Source organism: Scyliorhinus torazame, chromosome 1 (assembly GCF_047496885.1).
Source record: "Scyliorhinus torazame isolate Kashiwa2021f chromosome 1, sScyTor2.1, whole genome shotgun sequence".
NCBI lineage: Eukaryota > Metazoa > Chordata > Chondrichthyes > Carcharhiniformes > Scyliorhinidae > Scyliorhinus > Scyliorhinus torazame.
This window is the reverse complement of record NC_092707.1, coordinates 401,420,227-401,444,020: the sequence shown is the minus strand read 5'-3', so window position 1 is coordinate 401,444,020 and position 23,794 is coordinate 401,420,227. Positions and strand designations below refer to the sequence as shown.

Here is a 23,794-nt window from a genome sequence, read left to right as displayed (position 1 = left end):
ACAGGTTGCCAACCAGAGAAACACCCATTTATCCCCATTCTCTGCTTTCTGTTAGTTAACCAATCCTCTACCCATGCTACCACTTTACCCTCAATGCCATGCATCTTTAGTTTATGCAGCAACCTTTTGTGTGGCACCTTGTCAAAAGCTTTCTGGAAATCCAGATATACCACATCCATTGGCTCCCCGTTATCTACTGCACTGGTAACGGCCTCAAAAAATTCTACCAAATTAGTCAGACACGACCTACCCTTTGTGAACTCATGCTGCGTCTGCCCAATGGGAAATTTCCCTCCAGGTGCCCCGCTATTCCCTCCTTAATGATAAATTCCAGCATTTTCCCTACAACCGAAGTTAAGCTCACCGGCCTATAATTACCCGCTTTCTGCCGACCTCCTTTTTTAAACAGTGGTGTCACGTTTGCTACTTTCCAATCCTCTGGGACCACCCCAGAGTCTAGTGAATTTTGATAAATTATCACTAGTGCGTTTACAATTTCCCTAGCCATCTCTTTTAACAGTCTGGGATGCATCCCATCAGGGCCAGGAGACTTGTCTACCTTTAGCCCCATTAGCTTGCCCAATACTGCCTCCTTCGTGATTACAATCATCTCAAGTTCCTCACCTATCATATCCTTATTTCCATCAGTCACTGGCATGTTATTTGTGTCCTCCACTGTGAAGACTGACCCAAAAAACCTGTTCAGCTCCTCAGCCATTTCCCGTCTCCTATTATTAAATCTCCCTTCTCATCTTCCAAAGGACCAATATTTACCTTAGCCACTCTTTTTTGTCTTTTCTATTTGTAGAAGCTTTTACTATCTGCTTTTATGTTCTGAGCAAGTTTACTTTCATAGTCTACCTTACTCTTCTTTATGGCTTTTTTCGTAGCTTTCTGTTGTCCCCTAAAGAATTCCCAGTCCTCTAGTCTCCCACTAATATTTGCCACTTTGTATGTTTTTTCCTTCAATTTGATACTCTCCCTCACCTCCTTAGATATCCACGGTCGATTTTCCCCCTTTCTAAAGTCTTTCTTTTTTGTCGGTATGAACCTTTTCTGAACACTGTGAAAGATCGCTCGGAAGGTTCTCCACTGTTCCTCAACTGCTTCACCATGAAGTCTTTGCTCCCAGTCTACCTTAGCTAGTTCTTCTCTCATCCCATTGTAATCGCCTTTGTTTAAGCACAAAACACTAATGTTTGATTTTACCTTGTCATCCTCCAACTGTTTTTTAAATTCCACCAACGGTCGGTTGCCTTCATGCTTAACAACACACAGCGGAGTAAGATCAAAAATGATAAGATCTTGAGGTGGAGGATTGAGCTCTCCACCTACAATTACGAGATTTTGTAAACTCAACGAGCCCCCCAAAGCCCTATCCCGAGGTACATATGCCAGCGTACAAGTGGACCTACTCCGGACCCTGCAGGATGATCTCTGTCACCCAGGGATCACCCGCTTTTATCACTTCATAAAGGCCCGCAATCTGCCCTACTCCATCGAGGAAGTCAGGGCTATCTCCAAAGACTGCCAGGTCTGCGCGGAGTGTAAACTGCACTTCTACCGGCCAGACCGTGCGCGCCTGGTGAAAGCCTCCCACCCCTTTGAATGCCTCAGCGTGGACTTCAAAGGGCCCCTCCCCTCCACCGACCGCAACACGTACTTTCTTAATGTGGTCGACGAATATCCAAGATTCCCCTTCGCCGCCCCATGCCCCGATATGACGTCTGCCACCGTCATCAAAGCCCTCAACACCATCTTTGCTCTGTTCGGTTTCCCCGCCTACAGCGACCGGGGATCCTCATTTCTGAGGCATGAGCTGCGCCAGTACCTGCTCAACAGGGGCATTGCCTCGAGCAGGACGACCAGCTACAACCCCCGGGGAAACGTGCAGGTGGAGCGGGAGAATGGGACGGTCTGGAAGGCGGTCCAGCTGGCCCTACGGTCCAGAAGTCTCCCGGCCTCCCGCTGGCAGGAGGTCCTCCCCGACGCCCTTCACTCCATTCGATCGCTCCTGTGCAATGCGACTAACGAAATTCCCCATGAACGTCTCCTTGCCTTCTCCAGGAAGTCCACCTCCGGAGTTTCGCTCACAACATGGCTGACAGTGACAGAACCCGTTCTCCTCCGCAAGCACGTGCGGCTCCACAAGGCGGACCCGTTGGTTGAGGGGTACAGCTCCTCCACGCGAACCCGCAGTACGCCTACGTAGCATACCCCGACGGCCGCCAAGACACAGTCTCCCTCAGGGACCTGGCGCCAGCTGGGTCCCCCCCCCCCACTCTGCCATGGCGCCATCCTCCCTCCCCCCGGCGCACCCCATCACAGCCTCAGATCCAGGACGATCCGTCCTCCCCTTGGTCCCACCCGGGGATGAAGATGAGATCGACACGCTCCCGGAGTCACCGACGACCGAACCGACGCCTGAATCGCCACCAGAACTGCGGCGCTCGCAACGACGGATCAAGGCGCCCGATCGCCTAAATTTGTAACCTCTTTCTTAAATTTTAAACAACCTGTATGTGAATAGTTTTCAACCACCCCAGCTGGACTCTTTTTCAACAGGGGGTGAATGTGGCAGTCATCACTGTTGTATTGTATATACTGCATACGAGGGTATTACGATAAGGCCCTTGTACTACAGGTACGGGGGTAGATCCCTGCCTGCTGGCTCCGCCCAGTAGGCGGAGTATAAATGTGTGGGCTCTCCGAGCTGCAGCCATTTCGGCAGCAGCTGCGGGAGGCTCCACATCTCTGTGTAATAAAGCCTCGATTACTCTCTACTTTCGTCTCATCGTAATTGATAGTGCATCATTGAGTTTGCACATTCTCCTCGTGTTGCCGTGGGTTTCATCCCCACAACCAAAGATGCAGGGTAGGTGGATTGGCCACGCTAAATTGACCCTCAATTGGAAAAAATGAATTGGGTACTCTAAATTTATTTTCTAAAAAATAGAAACCCTTCAGTGATTTATTTAATTAATTAACAGTTTTGTTCATTTACAAAGCCGTATGTTCTTTGAGCACTTCAACTACTAAGACCTCGCCATCCGTGCATACAGATAACATTACATGCCCGACCGAGCCTGTTGATAAAGTGGGTAGCACACAACAAGCTCCTTTCCAATATCCCCGACATTCCCCCCATTTCTCTTTGTGATCATCCGAGTGGACGAAAAGAAATGCTCATGGCTGTTGCATTTTAGTGCCTCTGCCACGCGAGAACCTGGGCAAGGTTATCGATCAACATGAGAGGCAGGGGAACCCCAAGGCTCCCCATTGGCTGTTGGGCAGTAGCATTGCCCACAATGTCTGCACAGTTTGCCAGCACTGAAGCAGTGCAGGGATCTCAAAGATGGGGCTCCAAGAGTGCGATCTGAGCCAACTCAACAACTAACAATTTCCTGACCTCATTCCCCTGTGCCTAATTTCCACCAATGTAAGTATATATGCTGAAGAGTTATTTCCAGGCTAATGCATCCAGTTGGGAGACAAAGCACACAGTCAGGGGAAAATGTTCGATTTAATTGCATACAATCTGAAACTCTGCCAATTTGAACACGGGCTCTGAGCAAACACTGAAGGATCAGCCCATCACAGAACCGCTAGTAACCCGTTAATTGAGAGTGGACCTATCCTCGACCTGCCACGGGGCACTGTGCACCATATTTATACAACAGAAACCCAAATCACTTCAGAATAATTCAGCATTTCAGAACCGGAAAATTGATGGGACAATATCAGCTGTTCTCTGTAATGTGTACTTCCTGTGAGATTAGGTCAGACTGCAGCTGGTTTGCAATCTCCAGCTGCAGACCACTCAACCAACCTGTACTTAAAAATCCTGGAAAAACATCAGGATCATTCCTTCGGAAAAAGGAAAACCAGAATCATATGCTTTTTACTGGCATATATATACAAATATATATAGATAAATATTTAAATTGCAAAGACATTCTTCAGCCATCAGCAATGACAATTAGAGTCAGTACAACTCTTTTAGGTCACAGGCGTACAAGCTTTTTGAGTGTGTTTGTTATTTCTTACACTGAAGCTCACGGATTTACTTTTCCATTAACCTGGGGCACCCCCTGCCCCCCCCCCCCCCCCCCCCCACACCTCCCTCTATTGCGGCAGAGGAAGTGGCCTGTCATTGGCCGGCGACGGGATCTTCTCGCTGCCAAGGGGGTTTCTCATTGTTGGCACCTTTGGCCGTCAGGAAACCTGTGGCGGGGTGTTGCCCTTGGCAACGGAGGGACCACAAGATCGCGCCGGCGGGAACGGCTGAAAAATCCCGCCCTTGCGTCTTAAACGTAAAGGAAATGTGCGGCACGGTAGCCACAGTGGTTAGCTCTGTTTCTTCACAGCTCCAGGGTCCCAGGTTCGATTCCCGGCTTGGGTTACTGTCTGTGCGGAGTCTGCACGATCCCCCCCCCCCCCCCCCGTGTCTGCGTGGGTTGTTTCCTCCGGGTGCTCCGGTTTCCTCCCGCAAGTCCCGAAAGACGTGCTTGTTAGGTGAATTGGACATTCTGAATTCTCCCTCCGTGTACCCGAACAGGCGCCGGAATGTGGCGACTGGGGGATTTTCACAGTAACTTCATTGCAGTGTTAATGTAAGCCGACTTGTGACACGAATAAAGATTATTATTATTGTGTGTGTCAGCAGGCGGTCTGATTTTTTTAAAACAATTCCTATTTTGAAAGTCCCTATAGTCAGAAAGCCTCGGAGGAGATCAGTGGAGAAATTACTGGCTGCATTTCTATTGCATCTTACCCCACTGAACTAGATCCCTTTGCCCAGTGCCAGGGACTGTTTTGCTGAGCTTGTTTGGTGTCTGCTTTTAGACTCTGCATAAAAGGCCTGCTCTGCCACCAACACAATTATCATTTTCAAGTTTAAGTTTGATCACCGCAGTGAGATCTAAAGGCAATTACATAACAACAAACTATACTCCTTATTCCCACCTTTGCCCCATTTTCCCTTAACATCCTCAATTAACAGAAATCTACCAATCTCAGATTTAAAATGACACATTTGGCCCGGCATTAACTGCTGTTCCAACTTTCCACCACCCTTTGTGTCCAGCAGTGTTTCCGGATTTCCCTCTCGAAACAGTTGGCTCTAAATCTGACCCGACATCCTTAATGTTCAAAACAAAACTGCGACGTAGGCTGGGATTGTCCAGCCCTGACACCAGCGGACATTGTTGCATGGATCAGGGGTGAGATGGCAAGGTGGATACAGAACTGGCTAGGTCATAGAAGGCAGAGAGTAGCAATGGAAGGATGCTTTTCTAATTGGAGGGCTGTGACCAGTGGTGTTCCACAGGGATCAGTGCTGGGACCTTTGCTGTTCGTAGTATATATAAATGATTTGGAGGAAAATGTAACTGGTCTGATTAGTAAGTTTGCAGACGACACAAAGGTTGGTGGAATTGCAGACAGTGATGAGGACTGTCAGAGGATACAGCAGGATTTAGATTGTTTGGAGACTTCGGCGGAGAGATGGCAGATGGAGTTTCATCTGGACAAATGTGAGGTAATGCATTTTGGAAGGTCTAATGCAGGTAGGGAATATACAGTGAATGGTAGAACCCTCAAGAGTATTGAAAGTCAGAGAGATCTAGGTGTACACGTCCACAGGTCACAGAAAGGGGCAACACAGGTGGAGAAGGTAGTTAAGAAGGCATACGGCATGCTTGCCTTCATTGGCCGGGGCATTGAGTATAAGAATTGGCAAGTCATGTTGCAACTGTATAGAACCTTAGTTAGGCCACACTTGGAGTATGTGTTCAATTCTGGTCGCCACACTACCAGAAGGATGTGGAGGCTTTAGAGAGGGTGCAGAAGAGATTTACCAGAATGTTGCCTGGTATGGAGGGCATTAGCTATGAGGAGCGGTTGAATAAACTAGGTTTGTTCTCACTGGAACGATGGAGATTGAGGGGCGACCTGATAGAGGTCTACAAAATTATGAGGGGCAGAGACAGAGTGGACAGTCAGAGGCTTTTCCCCAGGGTAGAGGGACATTACTAGGGGGCATAGGTTTAAGGTGCGAGGGGCAAGGTTTAGAGTAGATGTACGAGGCAAGTTTTTTACACAGAGGGTCGTGGGTGCCTGGAACTCGCTACCGGAGGAGGTGGTGGAAGCAGGGACGATAGTGACATTTAAGGGGCATCTTGACAAATACACGAATAAGATGGGAACAGAGGGATACGGACCCAGGAAGTGTAGAAGATTGTAGTTTAGTCGGGCAGCATGGTCGGCACGGGCTTGGAGGGCCGAAGGGCCTGTTCCTGTGCTGTACATTTCTTTGTTCTTCGTTCTTTGGAAGGATCGGGAAGTTTGGGGAGCCATTGAATTTTAACCAGGGCTGGTAAATCCCACCCATATTGAGCGAGCCCCTTAAACTCGTTGCACCAATCGTTTGGATCAATCATAGTTAATCTGTGCCTTAATTCCATTGATGATTTGATACGGGTGTTCTGGACAGAGTAGATCGGGAGAAATGGTTCCCATTGGCGGTAAGATTGAGAACCAGAGGATATCGGTTGAAAGCGAATGACAAAAGAACCAAAGATGCCACAACGAAAATCATTTTTGTGCAGCGAATGAATTCTGATCCGGAATACACAGTCTGAAGAGGGTTGTGGAGACCAGGGCTTGAGGAAAAGGAGGAGGGGTGGGACCAGGTAAATTGCTTTTCCGGACAGTCGAGGTGGCCTTGGTGGGCCGAATAGCCTAATTTTGTGTCGTGACCATTCTATGGTGCTATGATTCAGAGCAAATAGACACACTGGCTCTTACCTATTATCATTTTGAGCAAGTTCATTATATATCCATGGATCTGTTGAACTCAAGGGACTATAAACCCTTGCAGCATGACATGTCAACCCTTTCAGTCCTGGTATAGTTCTGGTGAATGTGAGCTGTACCCTCTCCAAGGCCAATATGTCGTATATCCTCCAAGAGGTGCTTAAACCTGAAAGCAGCTCTCCATCTGGTGTCTGATCAAGGCTCTGCACAATGATACGGCACTCGCCCATTTTATGGTGCTAATCTCTTGCCGACAAAGGCCGTCATTCCATTCGCCTTTCAAATGACCTTTTGACCCTGTACTTGTGAACATGAACACCCAAATCCCTTTGCTCCTCTACAGCTCCAAAGCTCTTACCATGAAGAAAATATCCCAATTTGACTTTCTTAGATCCAAAGCAGATGGCATCACATTTCCCGATATTGAAAAGGGGGGGAGGTGGCATTGCGGTATTGTCACTGGACTAGTTAACCATAGACCCAGGGGTAATGCTCTGGGGACCCAGATTCAAATCCCCCCACTGCAGATGGTGAAATTTGAATTCAATAAAAGTCTAATTAAACCATTGTTAATTGTCCTAAAAATCCATCTGGTTCACTAATTTCCTTTGGGGAAGGAACTCTGCCGTCCTTACCTGGTCTGGCCTACAGGTCATTCCAGATCCACAGCAACATGGTTGACCCCACCTGCCCCCTCAAGAACAATTAGGGATGGGCAATAAATGCTGGGCCAGCCAGCAAACCCAATGTCCCATGAACAAATAATAATTTTATTTTAATTCCATTTACCATGGCTATCCCCACTTACCTAACTGGTTTATGTCCCTTTGAATCTTCCTGGTCCCATTCAACAGAACCTACTGTGCCGCCTGATTTTGAGTCATTTGCAAGCTTGGCCATAACAACTTGCCATTGCCATTGCTTCACCCAAGTCTTTGAAAAGCTGAGGCCCCAGTACAGATTCCCGGAGAAAAAGACTTGTAACACCCCATTAGTCAGAGTGTACTCTATTCCAACTTTCTGCCGACCATCTACCAACCAATTACTGACCCATGTCACAAGGTAAACTCTGTAAACAGCCACAGAAAGGAGCAAAAATAGCACATCCGAGGAGCAAAGGTGTTAACGCTCTGCTCCCACCGTCCATTATTTCATCTGAGCCTGCAGGCCGAAGATATTTCCCATCTGGTTTAGCACAGGGCTAAATCGCTGGCTTTTAAAGCAGACCAAGACAGGCCAGCAACACGGTTCAATTCCCGTACCAGCCTCCCCGAACAGGCGCCGGAATGTGGCGACGAGGGGCTTTTTACAGTAACTTCATTTGAAGCCTACTTGTGACAATAAGCGATTTTCATTTCATTTCATTTCATTAACTCTTGGTAACACAGGATTCGGATTTTGTCAATTTATTTTGTAAGAAAGATACTGACGATATGCAAAGAATGTGCACCGAACTGTGATTTCCCTGCACTAAATGGGTGTGAATACAGTTGCTATGGCTACAACCACAAACAAACAGATGAAATGCAAGGAAAATCTTGCAAAATATGCTCAGAGAGGAGACTATAAAATTTGGTAAAAGCTTTCTCTTTTTCTTTTGGAACTAAATGTTTTGCTTCCAAAAGAACATGTGAAATAGGGACAGGACGAAGCCATGGGTTTCTGGAGCCTAATGCACCATTCAATAAGATCATAGCTTATGATATTGGTCTCAACTTAATTTGCCTGTATGTCAGTCCATAACCAGACTCCCTTGCAGATTGTACCTTTGTGATACTGAATGAGAAACTGAAGTATTTTAGTGGAGGTTTCGTGCAATAAAGGCAGACAATGCATGTCCCACTTCCACCATCATTCAGCACATGACTAAAATTAAATAGGTACCTCATCGCAAATACCTGGGCAAAGGTGATGGGGTCATAGACCTGGCAGACTGGAGGTGGTGGCGTTGTGGTATTGTCACTGGACTAGTAAACCAGAGACCCAGAGTAACGCTCTGGGGATCCAGGTTCAAATCCTACCACTGCAGATGGAGAAATTTGAATTCAATAAAATAAAAATCTGGAAGTAAAAAGTCTAATGACGACCATGAAACCATTGTCGATTGACGGGAAACCCCATCTGGTTCACTAATGCCCCTTTAGGGAAGGAAATCTGCCGTCCTTACCTGGTCTGGCCTACAGGTGACTCCGGGCCCACAGCAATGTGCTTGACTCTTAACTGCCCCCTCAAGGGCATTTACGCTTGGGCAATAAATGCTGGCACAGCCTGCGACGCTCAAGTCCCACGACCGAATAAAAAAAAAGTTTCATCGTTTGACAGACTATAAAACTTGAATGTTAGAATGAGAATTGCTCAAATTCTGAAAATGTTCAGCATTATTTTCTGAAAGATAAAATACTTTACTGAGAGACTGTAGCACAATCAATCACTCACGAGACGAGATGAGAAGGAGTCGAACGACGGCTTTATTACGCAGACTTGTTCCCCAGCAGCACAGTTACAGAATGCGGCTGCTGGGAGAACCCGGGCTCTTATACTCCACTTTACTGGGTGGAGCCAGCAGGCGGCTGGTCCAATCGGGACCCAGCATCTATCCACCAATAGCCTCGAGGCATCACAGGGTACCTTAATACCCCTAATACATACCACCACATTCACCCCTTGTTAAAAAAGAACCCGGCGAGGTAGTGGGCCATATGGTGGTAGGGGTTTACAGAGTCGGTACCTGGGATGCCGATAACACGGCGGTTATGCTCCGATATCAACTACTAGTACTACTTACAATGCCGCTTTTACTAGGCAACCAAAAAAAATTATTTACAGAGGCATTTCTTGCTTTACTATACTGATTCGATGAGTTGAATGGGTGGTCTGGTCATCCTCGCCGATCGTCTTAGCCCCGGTGGTGATGCAGCCACTGGATCGGGCCCCGTCGTCTCTGGGAGCGTCGCGATGCCTCTTCCCGCTCCAATACCCCTATTCGGGGAAGGACCGATCCACCCAGGAAGGGGGCGGCTGTGGGGTGCGCTGGTGGGAGGGAGGGGGTGATTGGTGTTGGGGGTGTGTGTGGAGCTACAGAGGGGATGACTGGTGTTGGGGGGGGCGTGTGGAGCTCCGGCGGGTGCCAGGTCCCGCAGGGAGACCGTGTCCTGTCGGCCGTCGGGGTACGCCACGTAGGCGTATTGAGGGTTCGCGTGAAGGAGATGAACCCTCTCGACCAACGGGTCCGATTTGTGCGTCCGCACATGCTTTCGGAGCAGGATGGGTCCCGGGGCTGCCAGCCAGGTCGGAAGTGACGTTCCGGAGGATGATTTCCTCGGGAAGACAAGGAGGCGTTTGTGCGGTGTTTGATTCGTTGTTGTACACAGCAGTGACTGGATGGAGTGGAGGGCGTCCGGGAGGACTTCCTGCCAGTGGGAAACTGGTAGACTTCTGGACTGTAGGGCCAGCAGGACGGTCTTCCAGACCGTACCGTTCTCCCTCTCTCCCTGCCCGTTCCCCCGGGGGTTGTAACTGGTCGTCCTGCTCGAGGCAATGCCTTTGCTGAGCAGGAATTGGCGCAGTTCTTCGCTCATGAAGGAGGACCCCCTATCACTATGTATGTAGGCAGGGAAACCAAACAGTGTAAAGATGGTGCAGAGGGCTCTAATGACCGTGGCCGCGGTCATGTCGGGACAGGGGATGGTGAAAGGGAACCGGGAGTATTCATCAATCACATTCAGGAAGTACGTGTTGCGATCGGTGGAGGGGAGGGGGCCTTTGAAGTCCAGACTGAGGCGCTCAAAAGGACGGGAATCCTTTATCAGGTGCACCTTATCTGGCCGGTAGAAATGCGGCTTGCACTCTGCGCAGATTTGGCAATTCCTGGTGGCGGCCCTGACCTCCTCGATGGAGTAGGGCAGGTTGCGGGTCTTTACGAAGTGATAGAACCGAGTGACCCCCGGGTGGCAGAGGTCCTCGTGGAGGGTTCGGAGACGGTCCACTTGTGCGTTGGCACATGTGCCGCGGGATAGGGCATCGGAAGGCTCGTTTAGCTTCCCAGGACGATACAAGATCTCATAGTTATAGGTGGAGAGTTCGATCCTCCACCGCAAGATCTTGTCATTCTTGATCTTGCCCCGCTGTGCATTATCGAACATGAAGGCAACCGACCGTCGGTCAGTGAGGAGAGTGAATCTCCTACCGGCCAGGTAATTCCTCCAATGCCACACAGCTTCCACTATGGCCTGGGCCTCCTTTTCGACCGAGGAGTGGCAGATTTCTGAAGCGTGGAGGGTGCGTGAAAAAAAGGCCATGGGTCTGCCCTTTTGGTTGAGGGTGGCCGCCAGTGCTACGTCGGACGCGTCGCTCTCGACTTGGAAGGGGAGGGACTCGTCGATCGCATGCATCGTGGCTTTTGCAATATCCGCTTTGATGCGATTGAAGGCCTGGCGGGCCTCTGTCGACAGGGGAAAAGCCGTGGACTGGATTAACGGACGGGCCTTGTCCACGTGGTTGGGGACCCACTGGGCGTAATAAGAGAAAAAGCCCAGCAGTGGGGGATGGGGAACTCCATGAGGGGACGCATGCTTTCGGGGTCTGGGCCTATAACTCCATTTCGCACTACGTAGCCGAGGATGGCTAGACGGTCGGTGCTAAACACGCATTTCGCCCTGTTGTATGTGAGATTCAGGGCGTTTGCGGTCTGGAGGAATTTGCGGAGGTTAGCGTCGTGGTCCTGCTGGTCGTGGCCGCAGATGGTGACGTTGTCGAGGTACGGGAACGTGGCCCGTAAACCGTCCCGGTCAACCATTTGGTCCATCTCCCATTGGAAGACCGAGACCCCGTTAGTGACGCCGAACGGAACCCTTAAAAAGTGATAGAGCCGCCCGTCTGCTTCAAAAGCCGTGTATTTGCGGTCGCTCAGGCGGATGGGGAGCTGGTGGTAGGTGGACTTAAGGTCCACCGTGGAAAAGACCTTGTACTGTGCAATCCGATTGACCATGTCGGATATGCGGAGGAGAGGGTACGCTTCCAGCTGCCTGTACCTATTGATGGTCTGGCTATAGTCTACGACCATCCTCTGCTTCTCCCCGGTCTTTACAACTACCACCTGAGCTCTCCAGGGACTATTGCTGGCCTGGATTATGCCTTCCCGCAGCAGCCACTGGACTTCTGACCGGATAAAAGATCGGTCCTGGGCGTCTGCTCCTAATGGCAACTGGTTTGCAATCCGGGGTGAGGTTCGCGAACAGGGAAGGCGGATCGACCTTGAGGGTCGCGAGGCTGCAGATAGTGAGTGGGGGTATAGGGCCGCCGAATTTAAACGTTATACTCTGGGGGTTACACTGAAAGTCCAATCCCAGGAGTGTGGCAACGCAGAGGTGGGGGAGGACGTAAAGCCGGTAGTTCTTGAACTCCCTCCCTGCACCGTGAGGTTCGCGATGCAGAACCCTTTTATCTCAACAGAATGGGACCCTGCCGCCAGAAATTTTTGATTACTCGGGTGGATCGGAAGGGAACAGCGTCTTACCGTATTGGGATGTATAAAACTCTCCGCGCTCCCAGAGTCGATCAGGCAGGGTGTCTCGTACCTGTTTATAAATACTGTCGTTGTTGCTGTTGGGAGTGTTCGGGGCCGCGACTGGTCCAGGGTCACAGAAGCCAGTCGTAGTTGCTGCATCGGGGCGTTTTCTTCAGGCCCCGTGGGGCCGTCCATCCCGGGGTCCTTAGCCGTCAGCCAAGATGGCGGCGTCCACGGGTCGCACACGGTCGGGGGTGGACAAGATGGCGCTGCCCATGGATCGCACGTTGCCGGAGGAGCACAAAATGGCGGGGCCCATCCCTCCCGCATGGAGTCCGGGACCCAAGATGGTGGCGCCTGTTGGCCGCACATGGATCGCTGGGGGGGTTGAGTTTGGGGTTCTCCCCCGGAGATTGCGGCTACCCCCGGGCCTGGCACACTGCTAAAAAGTGCCCCTTTTTGCCGCACCCTTTACAGAAGGCTGAGCGGGCCGGGCAGCGCATTCGGGGGTGTTTCCCTTGCCCACAGAAGTAGCAGCGGGGCCCCCCCAGGTGATCTGCCGCTCTGGCAGCGCAGGCCTGCGGGGGGGGCGGGGGGTCCTGGGGGTTCGGTCGCGGCGGGGGTCCACGGTGCCCAAGGGGCTGTCGCGCGGTCGGGGGCATAGGCACGGGCGTTCTGCGATGCCACATCGAGCGAGGCAACGAGGGCCCGTGCCTCTTTGAGGCCTAGTGCATCTCTTTCCAGCAATCGCTGGCGAATTTGCGATGAAAGCATACCTGCCACGAATGCATCTCGGACCAGTAGCTCTGTGTGTTCATTAGCCGAAACCGATGGGCAGTTGCAGTTTCTCCCCAGTATTAACAGCGCACTGTAGAATCCGTCCAGCGATTCCCCGGGGATTTGCCGTCTCGTCGCGAGCTGGTGGCGTGCGTAGACCTGGTTTACGGGCCGAACGTAGATTCCTCTCAGCATGGCGAGCGCCGCTTGGAAATCGTCCGCGTCCTCTATGAGAATGTAGATTTCCGGGCTCACCCTGGAATGCAGGACCTGCATTTTCTGGTCTTCTGTAGGTATGCCGGGGGCCGTTCGGAGGTATCCCTGAAAACATGCTAACCAATGTTTAAAAGTGGCTGCTGAGTTTGCCGCGTGGGGGCTGATTCGCAGGCACTCCGGAATGATTCGGAGCTCCATGTCCTTTAAAGTTTGCGTAATAAATTGGAGCACAATCAATCACTCACGAGACGAGATGAGAAGGAGTCGAACGACGGCTTTATTACGCAGACTTGTTCCCCATCAGCTCAATTACAGAATGCTGCTGCTGGGAGAACCCGGGCTCTTATACTCCGCCTTACTGGGTGGAGCCAGCAGGCGGCTAATCCAATCGGGACCCAGCATCTATCCACCAATAGCCTCTCGCCATTACAGGGTACCTTAATACCCCTAATACATACCACCACAGAGACCCATGTTGCATCTTTCTAAACATGATGCAATGAGCTGTAGCTGGAAGGTAACAGAATGGTGTAGGTACATGTGGTGTAGGTACACCCACAGCGCTGTTAGGGAGGGAGTTCCAGGAATTTGGCCCAGTGACAATGAAGGAACGGCCTATATATTTCCAAGTCAGGATGCAGGCGGTGGTGTTCCCAGGTATCTGCTGCCCTTGTCCTTCTAGATGGTAGGGGTCACAGGTTTGGATGGTGCAGTAGAAGGAACATTGATGAGTTTGTGTAGATGGTACGTACTGCATGCCACTATACATTTTGCATGGACAGAGTGGATGTTCAAAGTGATAGATGGGGTCCCGATCAAGCCGGCTGAGCTTCGTGAGTCTTGGTGGAGCTGCACTCATCCAGACAAGTGGAGAGTATTCCCTCGTATTCCTGACTTGTGCCTTGTAGGTGGTGGACAGGCTTTGGGGAGTCAGGAGGTGAGTCATTCTCTGCAGACTAACCAGCCTCTTGCTTGTTCTTGTAGCCATGGTATTTATATGGCTAGTCCTGTCGAGTTTAGCTTCTGCTGTATGGTAACCCCCCAGGATGTTAGCATTGTGGGAATAAGCAAAAGCGAGATCTTCCCAGTACACCCACAAGTAGGGGGGGGCAGCACTAACGGGACTGCTGTTTAAACAAGCCCGACACAAATTCCGCTACCTGGGGATCCAAATAGCCCACGACTGGAAAGGGATCCACAAATGGAACCTCACCAGTCTGACGGAGGAAGTAAAAAAGGACCTGCAAAGATGGAAGACACTCCCACTCTCCCTCGCGGGGAGAGTCCAGATGAACAAAATGAACGTGCTGCCCAGGTACCTCTTCCTACTTAGAGCTATCCCGATCTACATCCCCAAGGCCTTTTTCAAAGTGCTGGACAAACTAATCATGGTGTTCGTATGGGTGGGGTGGGGAAATACTAGGATCCCAAAGAAGGTCCTACAAAAATCAAAATCCGGGGGGGACTTGCCCTCCCAAACCTACAATCCTACCACTGGGTGGCGACGGCCGAGCGAATAAGGGGATGGATCAAGGAGCCAGAAGCCGAGTGGGTGCGCGCGGAAGAGGCCTCCTGCATGGGGACCTCCCTCCGGGCCCTCGCCACGGCAGCACTCCCATCCCCACCCAAAAAACACTCCAGCAGCCCGGTGGTGATAGCCACCCTCCAGTCCTGGAACCAACTACGGCAGCAATTAGGCCTGACCAAAATGTCGGACAAAGCTCCCATCTGCAACAACCATAGGTTCACACCAGCGCTGACTGACGCCACCTTCAAAAGGTGGGAGCAGGACGGAGGAACACTGACAGCCAGGGACCTATACACAGACGGCAGAATCGCAACACTGGACGAACTGACAGCGAAATTCCAGCTAGCCAGGGGGAACGAGCTGAGGTGTCTACAGCTCAAAAACGTCCCACGAAAGGAGACAAGGATGTACCCACAATCGCCACGACAGACATTACTGGAAGAGTTACTGGACGCAAACACACTGGACAAAGGAAACTGTTGTGACATGTATGACCGACTGGTAGAAGGGGCCAACACCGTACTGGACGCAACAAGAAAGAAATGGGAGGAGGACCTGGGGATTGAAATAGAGTGGGGACTCTGGCAGAGAGATCGTGGTGTCCATGTACATAGATCCCTGAAATTTTCCACCCAGGTTGAGAGGGTTGTTAAGAAGGCGTACGGTGTGTTAGCTTTTATCGGTAGAGGGATTGAGTTTTGGAGCCATGAGGTCATGTTGCAGCTGTACAAAACTCTGATGCGGCCGCATTTGGAGTATTGCGTGCAATTCTGGAATAGCATTATAGGAAGGAAATGAAATGAATTGAAAATCACTTATTGTCACAAGTAGGCTTCAATGAAGTTACTGTGAAAAGCCCCTAGTCGCCACATTCCGGCGCCTGTTCGGGGAGGCTGTTACGGGAATTGAACCGTGCTGCTGGCCTGCCTTGGTCTGCTTTCAAAGCCAGTGATTTAGCCCTGTGCTAAACATGTGGAAGCATTGGAAAGGGTGCAGAGGAGATTTACCAGAATGTTGCCTGGTATGGAGGGAAGATCTTATGAGGAAAGGCTGAGGGACTTGAGGCTGTTTTCGTTAGAGAGAAGAAGGTTAAGAGGTGACTTAATACAAGATGATCAGAGGATTGGATAGGGTGGACAGCGAGAGCCTTTTTTCTCGGATGGGGATGTCTAGCACGAGGGGACATAGCTTTAAATTGAGGGGAGCTAGATATAGGATAGATGGCAGAGGTAGGTTCTTTACTCAGAGAGTAGTAAGGGCGTGGAATGCCCTGCCTGCAACAGTAGTGGACTCGCCAACACTAAGCGCATCCAAATGGTCATTGGATAGATATTTGGATGATAAGGGAATAGTGTAGATGGGCTTTAGAGTGGTTTCACAGGTCAGCGCAACATCGAGGGCTGAAGGGCCTGTACTGCGCTGTAATGTTCTATGTTCTATAGGGTCAACTCCACCTCCACGTGCGCAAGGCTCAGCCTGATGCAGCTAAAGGTGGTACATAGAGCCCACTTAACAAGAACCCGTATGAGTAGGTTCTTCCCGGAGGTGGAGGATAGATGTGAATGGTGCCAAGGAGGCCCGGCCAACCACGCCCACATGTTCTGGTCTTGCCCCAGAATTGTGGGGTACTGGACAGCCTTCTTCGAGGCAATGTCCAAAGTGGTGGGGATGAGGGTGGAGCCATGCCCGAAAGTGGCAGTCTTCGGGGTATCAGACCAGCCAGATCTATTCCTGGGGAGGAGGGCGATGCCCTTGCCTTTGCCTCCCTGATTGCCCACCGTAGAATCCCATTCAGCTGGCGGTCAGCAGCACCACCCAAAGCTGCAGACTGGCTGTCCGACCTCTCGGAATCTCTCCAAATGGAGAAAATCAAACTCGCCATCCGAGGGTCAGACGACGGCTTCCACAGAACGTGGGAGCCATTCACCCAATTGTTCCGGGATCTGTTTGTGGCCAATGAACAAGAGGAAGAATAGCCAGGTAGCCAAGAATCAGGGGAAAGTAGCCAAAGCATGAAAGGGAGAGATAGACCGGGGGGGGGGGGGGGGGGGGGGGGGACGGACACAGCTAAACCTACGAGGAAGGAAAGGCGAACCACGGGAGGGGGGGGGGAGGGGAGGGGAGAGGGAAGAGACAGGGAACAAGAGAGGAGAATCAGGGAGGTGGGGGGGAGGCAGGGAAATGAGTGCCGGAAGGAAGGCACGGGATACAATAACGAACAGGGCATCTCCAGGAGTAGGGAACGAGGAGAATGAAGACGAGAGACGGGAGGAACGGCAGAAGTGACGGTGAGCGCGGGACGGCAGCGAGATCCGTCCGGGAGAAGCGACAACAACACCCAACCCATTCGAGTATTGCCCCCTGTAATTGTCTCTCCGGCGCCCGAATGTATATTTACCTCCCCGGTCTCCAACAGTCACCTACTTATGCGTTGTAAATAATTTTGCCAGTTGTACAGAGTTGCTGCTGTTGAGCTGGTGCTCAATAACCTACCAGTTATCCTATTATATTTTCTATTGTATTTTTAATCATTTTTTAAAAACTATTTACTATTTTCTTTTCTTTGGTATGTTTGGGTGTGCCCTTCTCTTCTATATATATGTGTGATATATATATATATATATGTTTCTTATCCTGTGTACATAACGGTAAATATACTTTGTTCAAAAACCCAATAGAAAACATTTAGAAAAAAAAACATTGTGGGAATTAGCAGTGGGAATGCAATTGAATGTCAGAATTGGATTTTCCCTTGATGGAGATGCTCATGCCGGACACTTGTGTGGCATGAATGTTACTTGCCAAGTCTGACGGATGCTGCCGATCGGCAGAGGCTGCTTCAGCAGTCACGAATGGTGCTGAACATTGTGAAATCGTCGGTCAACATCCGCACTTTTGACCTTATGATGGAAGGGAGGTCGCTAATGAAGCAGCTGAAGATGGTTGAGACTCAAGACACAACCCTGAGGAACTCCTGCAGTGAATCCCCAGGACTGAGATGATTTACCTCCAACAACCATAACCAATTTCGTTTGTGCCAGCTATGACTACAACCAATGGGAGTTTTCTCCATGATTCCCACTGGCTCCCATTTTGCCCGAGTTCTTTGATTCCACAACCTGCTGCCTTGATGTCAAGATCAGTCAGTTTCACTTCACCTCTTGTGTTCCGCTCTTTCGTCCCTATTTGGACTAAGCCTGTAATGAGGTTGTGAGATGAGCGACACTAGCGGAACCCAAACTGAGCATCAGTGAGCAGATTGTTGCAGAGGCAGTGTCACTTGATAAGCACTGTCGACAATCCCTTCCATCACTGTACTAATGGTTGAGAGCAGACTGATGGGGTGGTCATTGGCCGGGTTGGATTTGTTCTGCTTTTTGTGCACAGGATATACCTGAGCAGTTTTCCAAATTGCTGGGTAGATGTCAATGTTGTAGCTTCACTGGAACTGAAGGGTGCAGCTAATTCTGGGGTACAAGTCTTCAGTGCTATTGCCAGAATATTGCCAGGGCCCATAGCCTCTGCAGTGTTCAGTGACTTCAACCATTTCTTGATAACATGTTCAGTGATCTGAATTGGCTGAAGACTGGGATCTGTGATTCTGGGGACCTGTGGAGGAGGCTAATGTAACAATGGGATTCTATTGAGTTGTTTCTTAGAGTCTGAGCATTTCCTAAATAGTAGAGATGGCAAACAGGAGAATTTCCAACTTCAAATTCTTTATCCGAAAGAAACTGCAATATAACTTGCCTCTCAACTGGGTCTTAGACCTTAACATATTCATTCATTCATAAATCCAACAGGAAATTCATGAATGTGGAATTTGACACCACAGGGTTGGTTGAGACGAATAGCATTAGTACATTGAGGGCGAATCTAGATAAGTGCATGAGGGAGGAAGGAATAGAGAAAAATGTTGATAGTGTTAGATGCTGACATGGATAATTCTATGTTGTAAATGCTTTGTAACTTTACAATACTTTGTCATTGCAAAAAGACTCGGGTCTGAATTCTCCGCTGGCGGGATTCTCTGTTGCGCCGGCAGCGCACGCACGCCCGGGGCTTTCTCGATGGCGTGGAGCTGCCCACTGTGGGAAACCCCATTGGCCAGCAGGCGGGACAGGGAATCAGAAAACTGGTGAGGCGGGCAGAGAATTCCGCCCTCTTTGTTCAGTGGAGATGCCAAGCACTATTTGCAATTGGCCTGACAACAACATTAAGGCAGATTTTAACAAAAATGAACAGATACTGCAGATCATGTAAATCTGAAACAAGGGCCGGAATTCTCCCCTACCCGGCGGGGCGGGGGGTCCCGGCGGGATGGAGTTACGGGAACCACTCCGGTGTCGGGCCGCCCCAAAGATGCTGATTTCTCTGCACCTTTAGGGGCCAAGCCCTCACCTTGAGGGGCTAGGCCCGCGCCGGAGTGGTTGGCGCGCCGCCGGCCGGCGGGAAAGGCCTTTGGCGCCACACCAGCCGGGGCCGAAAGGACTTCGCCGGTCGGCGGAAGTCCGCGCATGCGCGAGAGCGTCAGCGGCTGCTGACGTCATCCCCGCGCATGCGCAGGGGCGAGGTCGCTTCTGCATCGGCCATCGCGGAGGCTGTGGCCGAGGCGGAAGGAAAAGAGTGCCCCCACGGCACAGGCCCGCCCGCGGATCGGTGGGCCCCGATCGCGGGCCAGGCCACCGTGGGGCACCCCTGGGCCCCCCCCCCCAGGGCCCCGGAGCCCGCCCGAGCCGCCAGTCCCGCCGATAAGGTAGGTGGTTTGATTCACGTCGGCGGTACTGGCATGACAGCAGCGGGACTTTGGCCCATCGCGGGCTGGAGAATCAGCGGGGGGGGGGCCCGCCGAACGGCGTGGCGTGATTCCCGCCCCCCGCCGAATATCCGGTGCCGGAGAATTCGGCGGCCGGCGGGGGTGGGATTCACGCCGCCCCCCGGCGATTCTCCGACCCAGCGGGGGTTGGAGAATCCCACCCAAGAAGTCAAAAGGCCCAAAACACTCAACATGTCAGAGAGCATCTGTGGAGAAAGATCGAAGGTTAAAACTTCAGGGATCGCCTCTTGTCACAACAGGAAGATTAATATTTTTCATTCACGGGATGTGGGCTTCACTGGCTAGGCCAGCATTTGTTACCCATCCCTAATTGCCCTTGAGAAGGTCGTGGTGAGCTTCCTTCTTGAACCGCTGCAGTCCATGTGGTGTAGGTACACCCATTGTGCTGTTAGGGAGGGAGTTCCAGTATTTTCACCCAACAGGAGTGGAAGGATGACGATATATTTCCAAGTCAGTGTGTTGAGTGACTTGCTGGGGAACCTCCAGGTGGTGGGGCTCCCAGGTATCTGCTGCCCGTGTTCTTCTAGATGGTAGTGGTCATGGATTTGGAAGATGCTGTCTCAGGAGCCTTGGTGATTTCCTGCAGTGCATCTTGTAGGTGGTACACACGGCTGCTACTGTGCGTCGGTGGTGAAGGGATTAAATGTTTGTGGGTGGGCTGCCAATCAAGTGGGCTGCTTTGTTCTGGATGATGTTGAATATCTTGAGCATTGTTGGAGCTGCACTCTTCCAAGCAATTGGAGAGTATTCCATTACACTCCTACACTCATTATGACGCCGAGGGTGGAATTCTCCAATACCACTCGGATCGTCCTATCCTGTCAAAGGTCAAATGCCTTCAGGCTGGGCTGCTGAACCCCCCACAGCGTGTTCCTCCATGACGGGGCCAGAAATCCTATCCTATCCGGCTGCATCACAGCCTGGTATGGCAACTGCTCGGTCCTAGATCGCAAGAAACTGTAGAGTGTGGTGAACTCAGCCCAACGCATCACACAGGCTTGCCACCACCACATTGATTCTGTCTACACCTCTTGCTGCCTCAGGAAGGCAGACAGCATTATCAGAGACCCCTCCCACCCAGGCATTGCCTTCTTCCAGATCCTTCCATCAGGCGGAAGGTACAGAAATCTGAAGACCCGCACATCCAGACATAGGAACAGCTTCTTCCCCACAGCTACAAGACTCCTCAACGACTCCCCCTCGGACTGATCTGTTCCCTGTAAGAACACTATTCACAACGCCCTATGTTGCTCTTGCTCATGTATTTGCTTTGTTTGGCCCCTTGTTCCGCACTGTAACCAATCACTGTTTGTCGATGTACCATTTGTCAATGTTCTCTGTTGATTATTCTCTTTGTCTACTATGTACGTACTGTGTACATTCCCTCGGCTGCAGAAAAATACTTTTCACTGCACTTCGGTACATGTGACAATAAATCAAATCAAATCAAAATCAAATCAAAACCCCAGCCCTAGGCTTATAGCTGCAGAACAAATGAGTGAGGCCGGCTTCCCTCCCTGTGACCGCACCCCCCCCCCCCCTTCCCTCGTTGGCTCCCACTGTGTCAAACAGTCTCCTAGGTATTGCACAGCACCCAAATTCCCAGATTGAAAGAGGCCTACCTTGTGAAAGCTGTAAACATGGCGGAAGCATCACTGTCAATGGGGTGGTAAATTTACCTACTCCGTTCTGAGGTGGTCAGACTCTCGCTGTTTGGGTAAGTTAGAATTAGTCTTGTTAACTTGACCAGCAAAGTATTCATGTACCAAGGTAGCCAATTTGCCTTGTGTCGCCAATGCCAAAGTCACCGCCCACGGATTTCCCTTGTTAAAGAGCATTTCGCATCTTGGCACTCGGCATCATTTAACATGAATATGCAATAGAATGAAAAAGCTAAACAGTTCAAGATGCTTCAATGTTGTGCAAACATGCAACCCTGTGCGATAGTCTTAATTTACCACCTCAGATTGCTCCCACTACAATGAGTACCTGTGACACATGAGGGTTGAAAGTAAATAGATTTGCTTGTACAATTCTCGAGAGATATGGTAATAGAGAGAAGGTTTTTAAGATGTCATTTTACCCATGTGTTGCTTACGAATCCTTCACTTAATGGTAAGTGTCACAAAACGTTCTCTCAAGATGCAACTCAAGTTTGCAAGGTCGTCACCGATAATTATTTTACAGTACAAAACTTTCACATGTTCTCGTTATTCGCACTGAGTATTGATGGATAAAGAGACATGCTGTCGAATCTTTTCATTTTGCGCTGATCAGTACAGATGCAAGAATACCAAATTTCAAAGGGAGCAACAATTTATGCAGCATGAGAAAGGGGTGCTGGTTGGTTGGCAATTCAACTCTGATTGCTCAAGGCATTGCAGTGGAGAATGCATCAATGATCTATTGTCCCAAAAAAGGCGCGATCCTTGGTGCTGTCTCCATGGCAAACTCTCAACCAATCAGTCAGCTTGCCAACTAATCAGCACCCTTTTCTCAATCATTATAAATTGTTGGCCCTTGAAATTTGGCATTCTTGTATCTGTCCTGATGAGTACAAGACAAAAAACTTTGACAGCATGTCTCTATCCTCAGCAATAATCAGGTTCTGCATGACCAAGCGTCTGTAAGTATTGAATTCTTGGCGGTGATATCAAGGTTCCTTACCTTTTCGAGTAAAACACCTGTAACAGAAAACAGAACCAGGGGAAAGACTCAAGTGGCAGAGGCCAGATTCAAAATGGACACAGTTACTTTGTCCTTCTGAGAGAGCAATGTGTGTGTCCTTTCCTTCTTACTAGATATAAAGGTCGCACCCTGGGTTTCTCTGGTCTTGTTTTAAAAGAAAGGGAGGCATATAAATCATTGATATGGATGCATAATAGGGAAACAAAATGGGCTGGATTAAATTAGTCTCTGAAAATTAGCACAGGTGAGATGAATGGGAAGGATTGTCATTCTGGAAGCTTTGCCAAGGAAAGTACCTTCAACTCTCCTCGTCACTTTCCCCACAAGCGATCTACAGTCAGCACAGTTTTGGCAAATTGCAGCAACATTCAACGACTGTGTCCCTGTTGTACTCACCATTCCATGGTTAATCCACGGTGGTATAAAGCTGTCCAAGATTTTGGGATAAACCAACTCTCGATCATATAGGTATAAGGCCCAGAACATTATCACGACCATCTGCAAAGGAACAATAAATCAAATTGAAGTAACAATACTTAGTTCTTTCTCAACTCAATGTGGTGTAGAATCTGGTTCTTACATGTCACATGAAGCCTTGGATTAGGTTGATGTTGCTCCCGCCTGTGCGAGATTCTTTCCCAGAGTATAATTTAACGTGATAACTGTTCCTGTCTCCCTTAATGAAGCCAAAAACATTGGCTGTGGCTGCAACATCACCATATCAGAACTTGGAAGAATTATGGGCTGTAAGGAGGACTGCGTAGACTTTCAAAAGGATGTGGACAAGTTGGTGGAAAGGACGGAAATGTGGCAGATGGGGTTCAACGTAGAGATTATGAAGTGATTCACTTTGGCAGGAAGAACATAGAGAAATGTTATAAAATAACACTAACCACTGTGTCACAATGAGTAGGTAGGGAGAAACTGTCTGCACTCCTGTAACATTGACAGGAGGTGCAGGAGCAGAGGGGCCTGGTCAACACGTGCATAAGTCATTGAGAAAGTGCTTAAAAAGACATTCAGTATTCAAAGCTTTTTGAACAGGGGGACAGGCGAGAGCAAGGAGGTTACGCTTAATTTGGAAAATACAACAGTTTGGCCTCAACTGGAGCATCGCGTCAAGTTCTGGGCACCATGCCTTAGGAAGGATGTGAAGGTGCTGGAGAGAATACAGAAAAGATTCATGAGAATGGCTCCAGGGGTGAGGAACTGGATTGGAGAAGTTGGGTCTGTTTTTCCAGAAGAGAAAGCTGAGAGGATGTTTGATAGAGGGATTCAAGACCATGAGGAGTCTGGAATGAATCATAGAATCCCTACAATGTAGAAGGATGCCATTCAGCCCATTGAGTCTGCATCGACCCTCCAAAAGAGCACCCTACTCAGGCCCACACCCCATCCATCCCTATAACCCCACCCAACCGTTGGA

The 23,794-nt window shown here is 50.0% G+C and overlaps 1 protein-coding gene across 1 annotated transcript in view; it reads right to left on the bottom strand.

Moving 5' to 3' along the window:
• The window catches only part of aig1 (androgen-induced 1 (H. sapiens)), a 239,963-nt gene that overhangs the window by 89,892 nt on the left and 126,277 nt on the right, over positions 1-23,794 (bottom strand). The window contains exon 3 of the mRNA XM_072513979.1: positions 22,765-22,866. Coding sequence (XP_072370080.1) covers positions 22,765-22,866 — 102 coding nt within the window. The remainder of the gene's footprint in view (positions 1-22,764; positions 22,867-23,794) is intronic.